Source organism: Ammospiza caudacuta, chromosome 15, assembly GCF_027887145.1.
Source record: "Ammospiza caudacuta isolate bAmmCau1 chromosome 15, bAmmCau1.pri, whole genome shotgun sequence".
Classification (NCBI taxonomy): domain Eukaryota; kingdom Metazoa; phylum Chordata; class Aves; order Passeriformes; family Passerellidae; genus Ammospiza; species Ammospiza caudacuta.
The window spans coordinates 12,434,861-12,453,298 of record NC_080607.1 but is presented as its reverse complement, the minus strand read 5'-3'; the positions used below and the strand labels follow the sequence as shown (position 1 = coordinate 12,453,298).

Sequence of the window (18,438 nt, the reverse complement as noted above, 5' to 3'; positions counted from 1 at the left end):
GCACTTTCCTGAAGCTAATTGTGTGTTTTACTGATGGGAAGCAGTACTTGGATTCTCCATACTTGGAGAAGCTGACACACACTATTCCCTTTGCCATGCACACTTCAGGGTGTCCAGGATCATCTCTGGCTGTGGATTCTAACAACACATGAGCAGAGCTTCACCTGTAAGTGAAACATCACCTCATCTCTACAGGCAGGAAGAGGAAGGTGCTGTGTAACCTGTCTGTTAATGCTTTCATTGTGGCTGCTGTGTCCTAGGAAGAAACAAATGAAGCACCTTTCCGGGAATCTGGCTGCACAGCACAGTGTGGTGCTGATCCCAAGCTTGGGCTGGGAGACACCCTCATGGATGAAGTTCACTCTCCCCTCATGTTGGGCAGCAGCAGCTCCCACTTCCCTCTGGACACCACTGGCTCAGCACAAGGCACTGGCTCTCCCTGCTGAGAGTTTGGAAGCTGCAGTGGGCTGGAATGAGGCATTTTAGCTGACACAGAGATGCTTGGCTGCTCAGCTGGCCCTCTGCACTGCAGAGCTTAGTTCTGTTCCATGTAAGAAAGCAAAGGGGCTAAACACATTCTGCACAGCAAAACAAAGCTTTTAGGGCAGGCAAGCACCTGATCCTCCTCCTGCTACTACTATGGAAACATGTCAGAGCAGAAAACCTGTTGCCATGAGACTGTAAAAATAACCCTGCCATCACATTACGGAGACACGGACTGGCTGCACCACATGGCTTATGTAAGAGCAGCTCCTGCACTGGGATGTGGCACTGTGAGCTGCTCCTGCTCCCAGGAGACAGGCAGCCTTCTGAAAAAGCTGCAGGCAAGACAGCTGGGGTAGTAAGTCTGTTATTTTTAGTCTGTGTGTCTGAAATATCAGCCTGAAGTGGACAGAGACACATTTAGGGTATGTAGTGTCAGCAGGAGAATTTTAAAAGTAGGACCAAGCAATGGTAGTTGGGTCTTTTGGTTTAAAGAAATCACACTTTGGTTTTAAGGGGACAGATACAGGGTATTTTTTTGAATTCTGTGTAATTTGAAGCATGTTTAGAACTGGCCTGGGCAGGAGAAGGCCTTGCTGAGCTGGAGAGTGATCAGGGAGCCAGGGAAATGGTGATGTTGTGTTTGGTGTTGTCATGGCTGGGAAAAAGGAAAGAGAGCAAGGGACCAAGCCCAGCAGCCAGGCCCAGCTCTGTTGCTCATGCAAGATTTGGCAGAACAGGTGAGCAACCTCAGGGCTGGAGAAAGGACAACAACCATGTTTACAGTTCTGAAACTCTGCCCAGAAATATCTCTACAGAAGTTCAAAAAATTAAGGGCCTGACTGGACACAAACACCTCCTTGTATGCAGAAAAAAAATCAATCTCACTGTAATCATGTACTAATTACTTTTAAAATCTTATGCTCTTGACCAAGTTAAGCACTTGGGGGAGCACAGAAAACAATAAATTTTAAAACCTCTGCAGAAACTACTACTGGTTACATCAATTGTCCTTTTACTACAAGACAAACTCAGTGGCTGTTCCTGCTCAGCTCTCCTCGGGCTGCTTTTTTAAATATACCCAAGTTTTATCCCTTCATCCAGTCCTGAAAGCCTCATTTCTGTCGTCTCCTGCCTTCCAACAGTGGAACATGTTTTCCCAGCAAGACTAAAAGGATGCTGCCTCCTCCTGCTCCTCCCTACACATCCTTAGAGATTCCTGACGTGCCTCAGATGTACAGCTTTGCTTTGTTTGAATGCACAACTCCTCCTCTGTGCTTCAGGCATGTGGAGGATTCCCAACCCCTCCTACTCCTGTTCCCAACGTGACAAAGGAGCAGCTCTGAAGCCAAACCCCACAAGAGTTCACAAAAACCCCCAACAAGGAACATACACATGGAGTTCAGGAATGTCCCACTGCTGTGATTTTAATGATCCCACTTCCACCCCAGCTGGGGGTTTTTACTCAGCACTGTCTTGAGGTCCAGCACAGAGCAGGAAAGAGTTTGTGGTCCAAAGAAACTGCAGAGTTGTAGCTGAGGAGCCAAACCATTCCCAGGGCCCTCACCTGGGTGGGCTCTGGACACACCAACGTCCTGCAAGTCCCAAGGACTGTGGCTACTGAAACATGAGCCCCCAGTGACAGCCAAGCACGCTGTGACAATGGCACGGCCACCTCAGCCCTCCAGGATGCGGTTGATGAGCTTCATCTCCTCAGCAGACATGGGGTTCAGGTTAAACCCCTTCAGCTCAGGTTTACCTAAGAAAACACATCGAAAACATCAGGATTTTGTCACCAAAGAAGTGAAGCAGCTCCTGGTAAACTCGAGAGGGGCTGTGGGGAGGGCAGGGACAGCCCTGGGAGCTGAAGTGGGGTCACCCCAGCCCAGGGTCAGAGGGGGTTCAGGTGCTGGTGGGTGACAGCTCCACACAGAGACAGACAAGGCTGCTGGGGCAGGGAGGGAACTGCAAAACTGCGGGAAAGAGGCTGCAGGAACACATGGAACTGAGGAATCTCCTGATGCATGAGTCTGCTCCCAGGCAGGTTCCAGTGGGAGAGTTTACCTTGAGCTTCATAGAGCCGGTTGACCTTCACCCGCAGCTCTTTCCGGAGCTTGTTTATCTCCTCATCCAGCTCTTCCTGGTCTGGGATAAGAGGTGGGGGTGAGGAGGGCTGCGGTGGGCTCTGGGATGAAGGCTCAACTCCCCATGGGACACAGCACAGGCACAGGGGCGTCCCACCCTGCCTCCACCACCCCCGGGGCCGAGCAGCTTCCACATGTGCTTCCCAGGGCACAGCAGGGCCAGAATCGCCCTCTCGGGAGGCTCTGGGCATCTCAAAGCCCATCCCCGGACAGAAACCCGTTAATTGAGCCAACATCTCGTTAATTATGGTGCTTATCAAAACACTGATAGCTACACAGAGCCCTCGCGGTGAGCTCACCCTGGCGCAGCATCTCCCGGGTCTTCGCCTTCGGCAGCTCGATGAACATGCCCCCGAAGCACACCATGGCCTTCTCTGGGGAGGGGAACGGAGGGGAACGGAAGGGAACGGAAAGGAACGGAAAGGAACCGGCTGTCAGCGGAGCCGCTCCGCGACCCACGGCCACAGGGTCACGGTGGGCGCAGCCAGCCCGGCCTCACCGTCGGGCTCCGGGTCCTTCTGCAGCGCCCGCAGGGCCTCGCGGTTGCGGTTCCGCTTCACGTCCAGGTCCACGATCTGCAACGGGAGCGAGAGAGGCAGGAGCGGCCGGGACTCGGGGCTGCCGGCGGCGGGACAGAGCGGGGCGGGGGAGGCTGCCGGAGCTGGGTCGTACCTGCTGCCGTGCCGCCAGCACGTCCTCGGCCAGCTCCTCCACCTCGGCCAGGTAGCGCAGCACGAAGGCCGGGTCCCGGGCCATGGCGGGGCCGCCACCGGGGCCGCTCCGGGTCCGCCGCTGTTCGGCTCCGGGCCGCAGCCGCAGCCGCGCGGGCGGGTTCCGCGGCGGGAGGGGCCGGGCTCAGCGCGCCCTCTCGCGGCCGCCGCCGGGAGCGCCGCCCGGTTGGGGCGCCCCGGGGTGGCGGCGGCTCCGGGGCGGCGGGGACCGAGCGGGGCCGCGAACGCGGCGGGGACCGGCCGGGGCTGCCAACACGGGTGGCCAGGGGCGCCAGAGCGGCCGTGAGTGGCCGTGGGCCGGGACGGACGTGCCCGGTGCCAGCGTGGGGTCTGGTCCGTAGTGCGGACTGACGATCCCGGGGCTGGCTCCGGGCCGCCTCGGCACCGGCCGGCAGGAGGATGGAGGGTGCGGTGCGGCCGTGTGGCGCTGAGCCCCACAGTGGGGTCCTGGCCCCGCAGCCGGTCCCCAACACATCCTGCTCGCCTCAGCCCTGAGGGACAGAGGCTGAGCCCTGCCTTGCCTGGTCCCCTTGTGTGTGAATTATTTATGGCTTTTCACAGCACCACCGTCTGTCTCCTCTTCCTCGCTACTTCCCAGCACGGTCCCGCTGTTGGCAGCTGGGCCCTTGGAGCATCAGGTGACCTCTCTGTCATCCCAGAAAGCAATAAAGGGCACTCAAAGCGCGGGGTGATTAGCTCAGGTTTCCTTTGGTGCAGCTGGTGGCTCATCTGTAGCTCAGCGTCCAGGACCTGCCATCCCCAGGGACTGGAGCCAACTGTGGTTCCGGCAGCTCGGCTCACCCTCAGCCAGCCCCGGTGCCCCCCGGTCTGTGTGAGGCAGGAGCTGGTCCCGGGAATGCTCTGGCAGGGGACCATATCCATCTGCTGCCCTGAACGACCCTGCCTGCAGGAAGGGAAATATATTGCCCCTCAAAATGCTTTTTAACCCCTTCTTTCTGCCCCAGCCAGCCATGAGCAAGAGGGGCTGGGAAAATGGGGTGTGGGAGATGCAAGGAGACCCAGCACTGATGATGAGGACTGGCAGATCCTCACCGTGTGCACTCTGCAATGGGAAAGGGGCCCCAGGAGCCCACCCAGGGCTGGTGGGTAACAGGGGACACGGGTTCTCATGTCACATGTCTCTGCTCTGGACAGAGCCCTGAAACAGCTTCTCAAGGTGCATCTTTGCCACCCTGGCTGTGCTGCTTACCTGGTGATGGTGGGGGGACCTCTGATCTGTTTTAGATCAGTGCTTTGAGAAGAGAGAGCTCCAAACCTGCCTGAAGCAGCAAACAGGGGCTGGGGAGAGGAGGAGCCCCAGCACTTGGCCACCCTGGCACATGCACTTCATTAAATTTGATAAGGAGCTCCCCAAAGGTGGTGACCCCAGTGCTGCAGCTCCTCTGGGCTGCCAGAAATGAGGACCACAGGGGACAGGGATGGAGGGAGCGAGGCAGCAGCTGGCTGGTGGTCACCACACTTCTGTGGGCAAATAATCCCTTAAGGGAGATTACCCAGATCGGAAGATTACTGGCTCTAATCCCATAAGGTCATTTGTTTCAGTTAACTGAGATCCCTGTCTGTGGCAGCATCAAATGAAGTGCAGCAGCTTCAGGGAGCAGTGGGAGCCAGTCCTGGGGCACACACGGGCACTCCAGGCTGGGAATGATCCACACTCGGGTTAGATTTCTTCCTGACATCAACCAGAAAATGTACTGGGATTGGGGCTGGATGCCAGTGCTGGGAAATGCTCATTTGTCAGTGGGAGCAGCTGGCTGGAGATCTGAAAAAGCAGGAAGGAGGGAGGAGGGAGGGAAGGAGGGCTTTCAGAATCTGGGCAGGAGGAATGGGGATGGGGATGGGGATGGGGAGGGCATGGGGATGGGATGGGATGGGATGGGATGGGATGGGATGAGATGTGGCATGAGAACAGGGATGGGAGCAGGCTGGCTGTGTCCTGGCAGCAGTGGAAGGCAGCAGTGACTCTGGGCTTGCTAATGACAGTGCAGTGCAGGCAGGGTTTTGCCAGGAATGTTGGGCTGCATGGAAGTGGGGGGCTGCTCTCCCTGGGAAGGTGGGGCCCAGCTCAGCACAGCTGAGGGATCACCAAGCCATGGGCATCTGGAAAACATTCTCAGGGCAGTGAGAAGTGGCTGGTGCTGCTCTCTGTGGCCTGTCCCCAGCCACAAATCATCATGGATTTCTCCTCCTGGAGCCAGCGCCAGGGGCAGACATTCTGCCTGGAAGCTGGACTCAGACTGGAACCAGAGTCCATTTGGACCAGTTCCCCTGAGAACTGGGCAGTCAGAGGAAGCAGCCACATGCCTGCTGCCAGGAGCTGCTTTGCTTTACTGTGTGTTTTGTGGAAAGAGCAGGTTTGGTTTCATCATGTTCCTTTTTCTTCCTTGCAGCCCTTTTCTGTATGCAGCCAGAAACCCTCCCTGCCTGCTGGCAGCTGCACAGGAAGCTTCAGGGATGTTTATAAGGTTTTTTTCTCTCTTCTCCTTTCATGTGGCTGCTGGGGCCTGTTGTTAAGATAAATCAGACTTCAAACCACGGTGTCCATGTTCTCAGGCTGTGGATCTTTAACTGCTGCTTCAGAGGGGGTGTTTCAGGGTCAGGGAAGAAAGGTGGTCTGTCTCTCCCTGATTTCCAAGTGCCCTCTCCCTGGCACTGTGCCCACCGTCATGGCAACGTGGTCTGTGCTCCATCACCCAGCCAAGTCAGAGAGCCCCCAGGGACCAAGCCCAAAGAGGTCTGGAGTGGCCAAATGTTGGCAGGGGCTCTGGCCAGTGGACCCCATCCTTGGAAGGGGCCCTGCCCTGCCTGGTTGTTGATGAAAGGCTGCTCTCTTCCGGCTTTGGGATGCTGGGAGCATCCCCTCCCCCAGGCAGGCATTTGTGGAGGGGATCTGTCAGGAGCATCTCAAGGTGAGGTGTTTCATTATCGATGCTAATACATTCAGCGCGGGGAGAGCCTTGCCGAGGGCCCGGCCACTCCCTTGTGCTGAGTAACATCTTCACCCCCTGGATTCCATCCAGGAATCCAGGCTTACCCCACCCTCGGGTTGTGCTGATCCCTCTGGCCACCCTGCAAGGCGGGATTTGGAAGTTAGCTGTGTTTCCTGGGATCAAACACGCTCCCCCTCTCAGTGTGCCGTGGTGTGCTGACCACGGGCCAGGCTCCAGCCGGGCTCCCCCGCAGCAGGCTGAGCCTCGGGGCTGAGCCAGAGCCGGAGCCGGCCCCGCGGGCTGGGGGCTGGGGCTGCCTGCAGCAGGCAGCTGCCCGTGTGCAGTCACCGTCCCTGGAGACCCGCCACAAAGGCGAGAAAGCCCCTTCCCCTTTCCCTCGCAGCCCTTTCCCTGCAGCCGTGCCGGGGATGCCGGCACAGCGCTGCCCCTCGTGTGAGCACACATCCCACATCCCGGGACGCGGCCCCTCGCTCCGCCCGACACATTGTGTCCAAACTCCCGAGGAAAACAAGCAGGAGAGGCGGAGCGGCAGAGTAGGGCAACATCCTGCGCGCCCAGACTCCAGTGGCCTTGGCATTTCACTTTCAGGGACATTCCCAAGGCTGGAGAATAACATCTGTAACTCTTTCACGAGTTTCATTTCGCAACAACAAAAGCCTGCTACCAAACCCCATCATTGGTCTTCTCAAAGACGATACAGCTGCTTTGAGCAGCCTAGTCTAGTGGAAGATGTCCCTGCCCTTGGCAAGGGGTTGGCACAAATTGATCTTTGGGGTTCCTTCTATTGATCTTTGAGGGTCCTTCAACCATCCTATGATGATTCTATGTCTCTCCCTCCAAAGCAGGGCTCATGTCGAGCCCAGCCAGTCCCTGCTGAGACCCTCTCTGGCTGCGCTGGGCAAGGTTTTGGTGGTCTGTGGTCCTGTCTTAGCCTAAGGGGAGAGGAGGCACACACATCTACACTCACCCAGACCTTAGGCCAAGCCTGGACTCATGGGCAGGGTCTTGCCTGGACGGAGCCTCGGGGCTGGGGACCGCGGGTCTACCCAGGAGCTTCCCGGGAAGCTCCGGTACTCGGTGGGCTGGGAAGGGAAAGGAGGAGAAAGGAGGGAGCGCGGACAGCGCGGTTCCGCCGGGACGGGCTGGGTGCACCGAGCGGGTCCGGGCGGTCCGTGCCGGCGGGGCCCGGGGCTGGGGGCCGGCCGGGGGAGGGGCCGCTTGCCCTTCCCAGCGCGGGGCGGCGCCCGGCGGCACCGAGCGCTCCTGCGGGACCCCGCGGCGCCGGCGGGGGGGCGGCTGCCCCTTCCGGCGGGGGAGCGGCGGGAGCCGCCGCGGGCTCCCGGCGCCGGGCGGGGGGAGCCGCTGTCGGCGGGCGCGGGGCGAGGCCGGCGGGGGCGGGCGCTGCCGGGGCGGGCTCCATCCCTCCGGAAGTCTCTCCCGCTCCCTCCTTTCTCCTCCTTTCCCCCGACAACATGGCCGCGAAGTCGGACGGCGGCGGCGGCGGCCCGGCCGTGCTGCTGGAGAGCCCCGAGGGCGGCGGCGGGCGGCGGGAGGCGGGCGCGGAGCCGCCGGCGCGGCGGTACCGGCTGCGGGACGGCTGCTGGGTGTTCTGCGCGCTCCTCGTCTGCTTCGCAGACGGTGCCTCGGACCTGTGGCTGGCGGCCCATTACTACGTGCGGGGGCAGCGCTGGTGGTTCGGGCTGACGCTGCTGTTCGTGCTGCTGCCCTCGCTCGTGGTGCAGATGCTCAGCCTCAGGTGGTTCGTGTACGACTTCGCCGCCAGCACCAAGGACAGCGGCGGCGGCACCAAGGACAGCGGCCCCCGCGGCTGCTGCCGCCTCTGCGTCTGGCTGCTGCAGGGCCTGATCCACCTGCTGCAGCTGGGGCAGGTCTGGAGGTACGGGGGGACCCGGGCCGTGGGGGTGCCCGGGGGGTGGGGGCACAGCGGGGATGGGGCGGCTGCAGGGCCTGATTCACCTGCTGTAGCTGGGGCAGGTGTGGCTGCGTGGGAGGTATGGGAGAACGGGGGGCATGGGGGTATTGGGGTGATAGGGGTGCTGAGGGGATGGGGATGCTTCTGGGCTTGACACACCTGCTGCAGCTGGGGCAGGTCTGGAGGTACGAGGGTGCCTGGGGGTGAGGGTACAGGGGGCTGGGATGGGACTGCTGCAGGGCCTGATCCTCCTGCTAAAGCTTGGGCAGGGCTGGAAGTACGTGGGGAGGGGGCACATGGGGGTCATGGAGCCAGGCGGGGCCTGGAGGGAGCGGCACAGTGCAGCAGGGACATGGGTGGGGATAACAGCATGGAGACTCCAGGAGGGGTTGGCAAGGCATGGGGAAATGGGTGGGGATGGAGAGGGGCCAGGCAGCTGAGGAGGCACAGGGATCAATGTCTCTGCAGCCCCAGAAAGATGGGTGATGGAGAAGAGCTCCCAGCCATGGGCACAGGGGGGTGTGGGTAGCAGCTGTGGGTGTGGGTAGGAGCTGTGGGTGTGGGTGAGGAGCCGCAGCCCAGCTCGGTGCCACAGCCCTGCCAGCCCTGCTGCCTGGTGGTGCTGGGCCTGTTGGGGACTTGCCTGGCCATGGCAGTGTGGCTCTGGGCGTGTGAATGACTATGCTGGGCCCTGAACACCTCAGGGCTCCTGTCCTGATCTCACTGGATATGTGGGGTGGTGGGCAAGAAGGTGCTGGTGCTCCCCAGCCTGTCCAAGCTGCCCCATCCCAGTCCTGGGGACAGGCTGGTGCTGTGGGCAGGGCAAACAGCAGACAGACAGGCTGAGGGAGCTCCAGGCCCTTCACCCACCTCTCTGCAGACCCCCCAGCTGCACAAGGTGATGTTTTCTTGGCACCTTCCCCTGCTGTGCCACGGGCCAAGCCCTGCGCCCTCCCAGCTCCAAACCCCACTGTGGGCTGGCCACCAGGCAGCTCTGGAGGAGCCAGGGCCGGGAGGGGAGACAAAGGCAATGCCCAGAACAATGCCTGGAGCCAGCAGCACTCCCTGCTCGGGTTTCCATCCTGTTTCCCCTCCCGAGTGCTGTAGTAGAGGCTCTTTGCTCATTCCCTGTTGGTGTCTGCATGTTCATTCCCCTACTCCTCCTTCTGGGATGCTCTGGGTGTTTAACTTTGTTTGACAGAGCAGCGTGTGCCGTGCTCAGCACACCTGCCCTCCCCATCCCCCTGACAACAGGGCCACTCTCAGGGTACTCTGGCTGCAGGGTGGGTGCAAAACCTGCTTTGGTGTGTGAGGGAGAGGACAGGAGCTCTCTGGCCCTGCCTGCAGCTGGAGTGAGCCTGACACACCTGATCCCAGCCCAAGCTGGAGCTGAGCCGCAGCCGGGGGCTTTGCTCCTGGGGATGTCAGTCCCGCTCTCGGATCGGCTGAGCCATGGAGACTCCTAAGCCAATTAAAGCGGTAACTCTCAGCACTCACCCTCCAGGACATGTTGGTCTCAAGCAGCAGCTGAGGCTCTTTCTAATCTCTGGATTTGGGATTAGTTGGGGTGACCAGTTAAATGCAGTTTGTTAAACCCATTAGTGGGGTTGGATCCGGTGCAGGAGGATGTGGCAGTTAAAGAAGTGTTGGATAAATGCTGCAGGTGAAAGAAAGCATTTTCCCTGGTCAGAGCACTGTGCCCCTTGCCAAACATCTCCCCCTTCCTGATTTACCTGCCTCTTCCCTCACCTCTGGAGATGTCACCTCTACCAACCTCACTGCACAGCCCTGAGCCCCACCTGTGATAAAGACCCCCAATCCCCAAAAAGAAAGCTGCTTCCCACCTGCAAAAGCAGCTCTGGGCACTGGCTCTGTGGTTATTCCTGATTAAATCTGTTGAAGTTAGCAGTCATTGGTATGTTCATGGTGCACATGCACAAGCTCCATCACAGTGGTCTCCGGAGATGCTGCTGTGGCATGACCATTTGTCCGTGTAAGCAGCAGCAGCAAGGGCCTGTCCCCAGCTGGTCCCACACCACCATTGTGCTTGTGGGCCATGCTTGGATGGTTTTGCAGCTCAGGAATTGTTATCCACTCACAAAGTCCCCAGCTTCCTCTCCAAAGCAGCTCTGCAGGGCAGGGATGCTGCTCATGCCAGTGTCCTCCTGCCTGCAAGTGTGCCAGGGTCCCCTGCCCCCTCTGTGGGCTGGCAGCTGGCCAGAGTGTGCTGCAGGTCCCACCGGGCTGGGGACAGCCCTATCAGTGCCTGTGTCTGTGTTAGCCCAGGGTCACACATGGTTTGGCTGCCTGAGGTCACTGGGGCCAGACCAGCGGCTCCCTCTCTTCCTGAAAGCCCTCACAGCCTGTGTACCCCCATCCTCTGCTGGCTCGGGGACCCAGTGCCACCCCTCAGCCCTGGTGCCAGTCTGGTAGCAGCCCAGGAGGGCAAGGTCATCCTGGGTGGGCTCATGAGGGGTGGCAGAGCTGGGGCCTGCAGGTTTCCCCACCACTCTTCTCCCTAGAGCTTTGCTCTGTCTGTGTTGGGGCAGGAGCCCTCCCAGCTCTTGGGGCCCCCAGCTTTGAGGTGTTGGCTTGTCCTGCTGCAGGGCCCAGTGCTGGCAGTCCCCTCCTGGCCCTGGTGCAAAGGACAAGAGGTTTTTAGGGCCAGACAAAGCCTTTCTCTGAGCACAGGTACTCAGGGAGCCCTCAGGTACTCCCATCTGCCCCAAGTAGCCGGGGCATCTTGGGCTGTGGGGCTGGTGGGACACAGTGGCTGCGGTGACATGGGCACATGTGCAGCTCTCCCTCATGACCTGACTTGGTAGGATGTGTAAGGGATTAAAATGGCTGTAACAGAGAAGCAATTTTCTCCTTGTTTAAATACAGGATTAAGGGATGAGATCCCAAATTATCTTCTAGGAAAATCACACTTCCCTCTGCTCACTCTGGGACCAGAGGGCCCCTCATCCTTTTCCATCTGAGGATGATGATTAGGGGATTTGTTTGCAGCCAGAGCTGGGCTTTTCTCTTCATTCATTTTTTCCCACATTTGAGAACTGGGCTCAGTATTTGGGACTTGGGGGCAAACAGTGACACTGGTGACAATCCAGCTGTAGTGGGGCTCTGACAAAACCAGTGCCCAACCAAGCCACCACCTTCCTGCTGCAGGGTTTTTGTTGGATCACTCTTTGCAATACAAAGGAGGGAGCAATTAGCCCTGAGAGCTCTCGCTGTCGGTTTCTGCCTCATCATCAGTTTTTTTTTGAAAATTAAATGATTTTTTTTCAAGTGATTGATTCTGTGTTTCCCGTGCAGCTGCCGTGGCGCGGGGCTGGGGAGCGCCCGCCGCGCTGGCAGCACCGGGATCGCTCGCTGGGCTGAAACACCACGGCATGATCAAATGAAGAACAAATAAGAATCAACATTTCATTCGGGAGTCTTGATGGGAGATGAAATCTCATTTTAATGAGACCTATGGAGCTGGCAGACAGAGGGATAATTGTGCCCTTGCTGAAAGCTGGGGAGGCCACGGGTCACTTGTTGAACAGTGCAGGACCCAGGGCTGGGGCTCTGTATTGTGTGTGGGGGCTGCTCTGTGCTGTGGACAGTGGGATCACTGATGAGCCCAATTATCAAGACTAATTACAGGGACAGGATGAGGTCACCAGCTCCCAAGCCTGGTTCCTGCATGGGCACCCTGGGACAGCAGTGATGCCCTACAGCAGCCAGGGCTTTACATTGCTTCCCCTGTTGTTTCCCCCCTATGCTGTGCCTTCACCCCTGGCTGCCCGCTGACTTGCTCCCCACCAGAGAGGAGGGTCCCTCGCCGGGCCCTTCTGAGGGGCCGTGGCCCTGGAGGTGCCACAGTGGCAGCGCTGGTCTGGCTGCCGTGAGCAGGTGGCACTGGGATGCAGATCTGTGCCAGGGGCCAGGAGCCAGGTGGCCACAGCCTCTCCCCACCCCAAGCAGCGAGGCACAGGCTGCGGCAAAGGCTAAAATTAGGCGCTGCCCCGGAGGTGGAGGTTAAAACGTCACTTTGACACCAGCACAGAGAGGCCGGTGGGGGCTGGGAGTGGGGCTGGCAGGGCAGAGCAGATGGCAGCAGGGTGTCCTGGGGGCTCGGTGGCCCCAGCTGATGGCCCTCAGTGTGCTCTCCGGGCTGTGCAGCCCCGGGGTGGGAGCACTCTGCTGTCCCTGCAGCGGGAGCAGGGCTGGCTGCTGCCTCCTCCTGCTGACGGATGAGCTGAAAGTGCTGCCATCAGGCTTTCTCCCATGCTCTGGGCTGATGGAGTTGTCTGGCAGCACATTCTGGAGCTGATGGAGAAGCCGTTGCTCTGCCAGAGGATTTTACTCTCTGGGAGGAATCTGTGGCCCGATGTCCTCCTGCCGCACCTGTTTTCCTCCTCACCCGGCTCCCTTCTCCTCCTGGCCAACAGAGCCCTGGCCGTGGTGCAGGCAGGACTGCCCGGGGAAGCCCTGCCTGGCCAGCCCTGCGTCCCTCCCGTGGTGCCAGCTCTGGCCCGGTGCCGTGGGGAGGGTCCCTGGTGGCGGTGACTCAGCCGGGCGTGCGTCCGTGCCACGCACGGCTCTGCTGACCCCCGGCCGACCACCAGATGGCCGGGACCAGCGTGTGGCTGAGCCCGCAGCCCTGCCAAGAGCCCAGGCAACACCGGCATGAGCGCCAGGAGCTTCCTGTGGGCAGCACGGCACAACCAGCTGGTTCCTCCATCCCGGCCGGGGCAGGAGGAAGCAGAGTGGGCTCTGCGCCAGCTGGGACCAAAATATCGCTTTTGAGAAGCAGCCGGATGTGGTGCTGGGTTGGGGCAGCCTAAATCCATGGGGGGCCGGAAAGTGAAGCTGGGGATGGGGTCCCTGTGAGGAAGCCAGACCCTGAATTGTGGGCAAGGATTGGAGTGATGGGTGGGTAGGCACTGTATGGCTGGGTGGGCACCGTAGTGATGGCCCAGGGCTCTGGGGTGCTGAGCTGGCTTTGCACAACCTGCCTCTTCCCAAACTGGAGCCCTGGCCTGGGACAGAGATGTGTTCTTCATTGCTGTTGCCCTACAGCTCCTGGCACCCCTGACCTAGGGGGCTTTCCATGGTCCCAAATCAGCAGGAACAGGTTGGCAGTGGTCACAGGGCATTCCTGGTGTGGGCAGAGTGGAGTGAGCTCACATGGCAGCTCCTGGCACCCCTGGCCTAGGGGGGCTTTCCATGGTCCCAAATCAACAGCAGCAGGTTGGCAGTGGTCACAGGGCATTCCTGGTGTGCACAGAGTGGGGTGAGCTCACCTGGCAGCGTGGGCTCACCTCACCCTTGGCCTGCCTCGCACAGGTACCTCCGCACACTGTACCTGGGGCTGCAGAGCCGGTGGCAGGCCGAGCACCGGCGCCGGCACTTCTACTGGCGGATGATGTTCGAGAGCGCCGACATCAGCATGCTGCGGCTGCTCGAGGCCTTCCTCAAGAGCGCGCCCCAGCTCGTGCTGCAGCTCAGCATCATGGTGCAGCAGAACAGCATCGAGCCGCTGCAGGGTAAGGGACAGCGCTGGCACAGGGGACAGGGTGGGGAGAGGGAGGTCCTGGCTTGTGTGGGCTCTGACGGCCACTCCCCGCAGGACTCTCAGCCTCGGCCTCGCTGGTCTCGCTGGCCTGGATGATCGCGTCCTACCAGAAGGTGCTGCGGGACTCGCGGGAGGACAAGATGCCCATGTCCTACAAGGGCGCCGTGGTGCAGATCCTCTGGCACCTCTTCACCATCGCCGCTCGTGCCATCGCCTTCGCCCTCTTCGCCTCCGTGTTCCAGCTCTACTTCGGCATCTTCATCGTCACCCACTGGTGCATCATGACCTTCTGGATCATCCAGGGCGAGACAGATTTCTGCATGTCCAAGTGGGAGGAGATCATCTACAACATGGTGGTGGGCATCATCTACATCTTCTGCTGGTTCAACGTCAAGGAGGGTCGGAGCCGCTACCGCATGTGCATCTACTACATCATCACGCTGTCGGAGAACGCCGCCCTCACCATCCTCTGGTTCCTCTACTACGACCGCAAGGTCACCTCCGACTTCAACGCCTTAATCCTCGTCTGCGTGGTCAGCTCCAGCTTCGCCCTCGGCATCTTCTTCATGTTCATCTACTACTGCCTCTTGCACCCCAACGGCCCCATCTTCAGCCACCGCTCCGTGGGCTGCATCTTCCGGCAGGAGCCGCCCCCGGTGGTGCCGGGGTCCCCCGTGGAAGCCGTCACCAGCCCCCCGCGCTCGCTGCCGCGGACTACAGGGGGCGAGCGGGACGGGGCGCCGGGCGAGCGGGACAGCTGCGTGCCCGTCTTCCAGGTGAGACCCTGCGCCCCGCCGGCGCCGGCCGCCCGCGCCCCGCGGACAGAGGGGCCCGTCATCCGCATTGACCTGCCCAGGAAGAAGTACCCGGCCTGGGATGCCCACTTCATCGACCGGCGCCTGCGGAAGACCATCCTGGCGCTGGAGTACGCGTCGCCCACCACCCCCCGCCTGCAGTACCGCACCCCCGGCGCCCCGCAGGAGGTGCTGGAGTACGAGACCACCGTGTAGGTTGAGGGGCGTGAGGCTGCGGCGGGAGCGCCGGTGCCACCCGGGCCACCCTGTGTCTCCACAGCTGTTTGCCTTCCTTCGGGTTCGCCGGCGCTGCCGTGTCGCCGTGCCAAGCATCTCGTGGGCCGTGGCCGGGGAGGTCTCTTGGTGCTATCCCCTCCCCGCGCTGCCTTCCCGCAGCCCAGACCCGTCCCACCCGACGGCGGCCGCCCCCACGCCCTCCAGGGCTCGTCCTTGCCAAAATACCTCACCGGTGCCTGAGCCCAGGCGGTGGGTGCTGTGGCCCATATCAGTGGTGCAGGATGGGGACCGGGGACACCCTGGGATGGGGCATGGGAGCTGGCAGCTGCCAGGGGCATGGTGGGGCATGGTGGGGCACAGCGGGCAGCACACAGGTGCCTGTGCCACGGCAGAGCCGTGGGGATGGAACTGGCTGCACTGGGGCGTACATGCGGCTGGTGGCCCCCAGGGAGCTGGGGCAGGGACAGCCGGGGTCCATCCAGTCCCCCCCATGTCTCCCACTTCCCCCAGCTCTGCCACACCAACCCGAAGTGAGCCCCTTCATATCCATCCTCAGTCCCCCCGGCTCAGGGTTGAGCCATGTCCCCAACTCCATGGGGTCTCCAATATCCTGTGGGGTGTAGATCCTGACCTGAGGGGGCCCCTCGTGGGTGGGCACGAACCTTGCACCCCTTGTTCGGAGCTGGGTCCCCAGCTGAGGCCAGGATGGCTGCACCCCATCCTCCCCCAATCCCCACAGGAACTGCTTCATCTCATTGGGTTTGTTTTCACCTGAATGGTGACATTTTGTGTGACATTTTCTACCTCCGCTGGGGCCGGGGGTGGCAGGGCCTGGCTGGCACCACTGCGGGGTTTGTGCGGGGCCGCCGGCGTTCCCCGGGTTCCCCAAAGTGGGATTCACCCCCAGCCGTTCTCCCCTCCTGGGCTGGCATCCCTTCCCAGCCGGGAGCATTTCCATTCACTCCTTCATCAGCATCACCCCACTCCAGCAGTATCAACCTGAGCTGGGACCCTCCCTCCCTCCCTCCCCTGACCTCACCCTGTGTCCCCCCTGCCTGTTCCCAGACCCTGCCCTACCTGCCCTGGCTGCTCCTGCCTCCCCAGAGGAGTGGGGCTGCTCGAGCTCTGGGTTTGAATGTGTCCCTGGTCCTGCCCAGATCCACCGGCTCCCACAGAGGGGCTGTGCTGAATGTACCCTGTGCCCCCTGGCCAGGACTGTCCTGGGGGCTGTGTGTGTGTGTGTGTGTGTGTGTGTGTGTGTGTGCAGGGGCTGACAGGGGTTTGCAGGGCAGGGGAGCTGTTGGACCCCCCAGCCTTGTGCTGCCCCCCTTGCCCCCACACCCACGGCCCCTGTGCCTTCCCTGCATCCCCTGTGCCCCTGCCATGGCTCCAAAGGGTTCTGGCCTCTGTCTGCCCCGAGCCACAGTGCCAAGCCCTGCCTGGGCAGGGGAGTATGGGCAGCACTGAGAGCCCCTCTGTGCCATGGGGCAGCGTGTGAGGCACTGGAGGTTGGGAGGAGTGGATGGGAGAGCTGCACCTGGGAGCTGTGGGGATGCGGGGTCCCTGAGGGCCACTGTGGGTGCCCAGCCCTGTGACATGGCCGGGCTGGCAGGGGTGTGGTGGCAGTGGGGTGGCATCATGTTGCTTTTGTTTCCCATTTCTTGGTAACTGGGGTGACAGCAGGCTGGGCTGGCCATCACTGGGTTCACTGGTGCTAACTGGTGCTAACTGGAAGCCTTGGAAACCCTTTGGAGGAGGGTGCAGAGCATGGCTGGGGCTGGGCACTGGGCTGGGCCCCTGTCACCTGCACGGCTCCTCCACTGCCACCGTCACAGCAGCCCCCGGCGGTCTGTGCTGGTGGGGCTGGAGCTGCCCCGGGGGCCTGTGCTGGTCGGTCAGGGGCAGCCCCGGGGGTGCGTGCTGGTGCTGGTGGGGCTGGAGCTGCCCCGGGGGCCTGTGCTGGTCGGTCAGGGGCAGCCCCGGGGGTGTGTGCTGGTGCTGGTGGGGCTGGAGCTGCCCCGGGGGTGCGTGCTGGTGCTGGTGGGGCTGGGGCAGCCCCGGGGGTCTGTGCTGGTCGGGCAGGGGCAGCCCCGGCTGGGGCGGCTCTGGGGCCGGGTCTCTTTTCCTCAGGGAAGGTGGGGGCAGCAGCCAGGGGTGCCGGGGCTCACTGCAGGCATCAAGCAGTGTCACCGCAGCCCCTGAGCGGTGCCCAGGCGGTGGCAGCTCCTCCCTGGGTCCGGCTCACAGCGGATTTGTGGAAGGGCCATGTGGGGACTGGGTGCCAGCATCGGGCGGCTCCTCTGGGCTCCCTCTGCCCCTGCCCGTGCCCACCCCAGGGCAGAGACGCCATTCGGGCATGCCCTTCACGCCGGGGTTCGTGTGGGGACCCCAGGGCCACGCTGGTGGGTGGAGGGACACTTTTCTATGCACTCAAGCCACGGTACCCTCAGCCCTGGGCTGCTCTGGGCAGAGGATTCTGGCCACGTGTGGGGTTCGGGGGGACCCCTCAGTCTCACTCCTGCCCCAGGCCACCCCCCTGTCCCCTCCCAGCCTGTGCCACAGCAGCAGCAGCCAAACCCAGCGCCCTGTCCCCCCCTGCCCGCTGGGGTGACAGGGGACACGACCGGGGCCAGGATGGGCACAGCTCCAGGGGTGCTCGAGCTCCCACTGGGGATGGTGGGGTTCTGGTCCCTGGGAGTGTCACCCAGAGTGGCAGCAGGGCTGCTCCAGCTTCAGGGAGTGAGAGAAGCTCGTTCTGGCAGGGGCTGCCGCGGGGTCTCAGCCGCATCCCTGCACCCCCCGGCGCTGGGACCCGGCGGCTGCTGTCGCGTACTGTAAATACTCTGTGTGCCACCTTCTTCTCTGGGACCCTCGGCGCGGGCGGGGGCGAGCGGGAGGCCGGGGTCCGTCCCGAGACTTTTTTGTATACCACAAACTTTTTGTATATTTTTAATTTTGCTGCAACATGAGATATTAAATTCATTTCAATAAGCCCCGCCTGTGGGATCCTGTCCTTGTCGGCACCTCCAGCTCGCAGCTGGGGCTCCAAAGCAGGGCAGGATGGTTCGTCTCTGTCCCGGACTGCTCGGGGACATCATTAGCAGGGCAGGGTGGCTGTGGCAGCGCTGCCTGCCTGGTGTGGTGGCCCTGGCGTGGTGGCCGGCAGGGAAGGGGTGCACAGGCAGGATGCAGCATCTCGGGGAGGAAGCTGCCGGACACGGCACTGCCGGGCCAGCCTCAGCCTCCTCCTGCCCCTGCCGGAGGCCCCGACCCCCGGCAAACCCCAGAATCACGGTGGGTTCAGACCCCGTGGGCAGCTGTGGGGACGAAGCGCTGGAGGCAGCTGTGTGGGCTCCTGCCAGGGCTGTTATCAGTGCCAGGGCCGTTCCCAGTGCCAGGGCCGTTCCCAGTGCCAGGGCCCCGTGCAAAAAGGACGGGATGTGGGCAGGGAGGGCTGGGAGCCCCCAGGGCTGCCCCATGAGGACGGGGCTGATGTGGGGTCATAGGGAAGCAGAACCAGCCCCAGGAAAGAGCCCCGCAGTGAGGGGCAGGGGCTGCTCCATAGCAGCAGAGTCCCACAG

General features: G+C 61.6%; 3 protein-coding genes across 3 annotated transcripts; 1 reads left to right on the top strand and 2 right to left on the bottom strand.

Annotated features, from left to right (window-relative positions):
* Window positions 1-1,466: 1,466 nt before the first annotated feature.
* Window positions 1,467-3,428, bottom strand: PDRG1 (p53 and DNA damage regulated 1). Its single transcript, XM_058814882.1, has 5 exons — window positions 3,300-3,428; window positions 3,127-3,202; window positions 2,927-3,001; window positions 2,548-2,628; window positions 1,467-2,242 (listed from the first exon to the last, which is right to left on the bottom strand). The coding sequence occupies exons 1-5, from the start codon at window positions 3,381-3,383 to the stop codon at window positions 2,160-2,162; spliced, it is 399 nt and encodes a 132-aa protein (XP_058670865.1). The 5' UTR covers window positions 3,384-3,428; the 3' UTR covers window positions 1,467-2,159.
* Window positions 3,429-3,482: 54 nt separating this feature from the next.
* On the bottom strand, window positions 3,483-7,750 carry LOC131564213 (transcription initiation factor TFIID subunit 4-like). The gene is made up of 4 exons (XM_058814549.1): window positions 7,405-7,750; window positions 4,569-4,638; window positions 4,412-4,421; window positions 3,483-3,785 (listed from the first exon to the last, which is right to left on the bottom strand). The coding sequence occupies exons 1-4, from the start codon at window positions 7,748-7,750 to the stop codon at window positions 3,483-3,485; spliced, it is 729 nt and encodes a 242-aa protein (XP_058670532.1).
* A 52-nt stretch (window positions 7,751-7,802) lies between these two features.
* XKR7 (XK related 7) lies at window positions 7,803-14,836 on the top strand. Its single transcript, XM_058814911.1, has 3 exons — window positions 7,803-8,227; window positions 13,598-13,797; window positions 13,881-14,836. The coding sequence occupies exons 1-3, from the start codon at window positions 7,803-7,805 to the stop codon at window positions 14,834-14,836; spliced, it is 1,581 nt and encodes a 526-aa protein (XP_058670894.1).
* The last annotated feature ends 3,602 nt before the right edge of the window (window positions 14,837-18,438 follow it).

Bases quoted from the DNA above. Each gene is read 5' to 3' on its own strand.
- PDRG1 (XM_058814882.1), bottom strand. From the start codon at position 3,383: ATGGCCCGGGACCCGGCCTTCGTGCTGCGCTACCTGGCCGAGGTGGAG. The intron at 3,203-3,299 runs GTACGACCCAGC...CTCCCGTTGCAG, and splicing joins TGCTGGCGGCACGGCAGCAG to ATCGTGGACCTGGACGTGAA. The intron at 3,002-3,126 runs GTGAGGCCGGGC...TCCCCTCCCCAG, and splicing joins GAAGGACCCGGAGCCCGACG to AGAAGGCCATGGTGTGCTTC.
- LOC131564213 (XM_058814549.1), bottom strand. From the start codon at position 7,750: ATGGAGCCCGCCCCGGCAGCGCCCGCCCCCGCCGGCCTCGCCCCGCGC. The intron at 4,639-7,404 runs GTACCGGAGCTT...TTGCTGCTTCAG, and splicing joins TTCCCTTCCCAGCCCACCGA to GCAGGTTTGGAGCTCTCTCT.
- XKR7 (XM_058814911.1), top strand. From the start codon at position 7,803: ATGGCCGCGAAGTCGGACGGCGGCGGCGGCGGCCCGGCCGTGCTGCTG. The intron at 8,228-13,597 runs GTACGGGGGGAC...TGCCTCGCACAG, and splicing joins CAGCTGGGGCAGGTCTGGAG to GTACCTCCGCACACTGTACC. The intron at 13,798-13,880 runs GTAAGGGACAGC...CACTCCCCGCAG, and splicing joins CAGCATCGAGCCGCTGCAGG to GACTCTCAGCCTCGGCCTCG.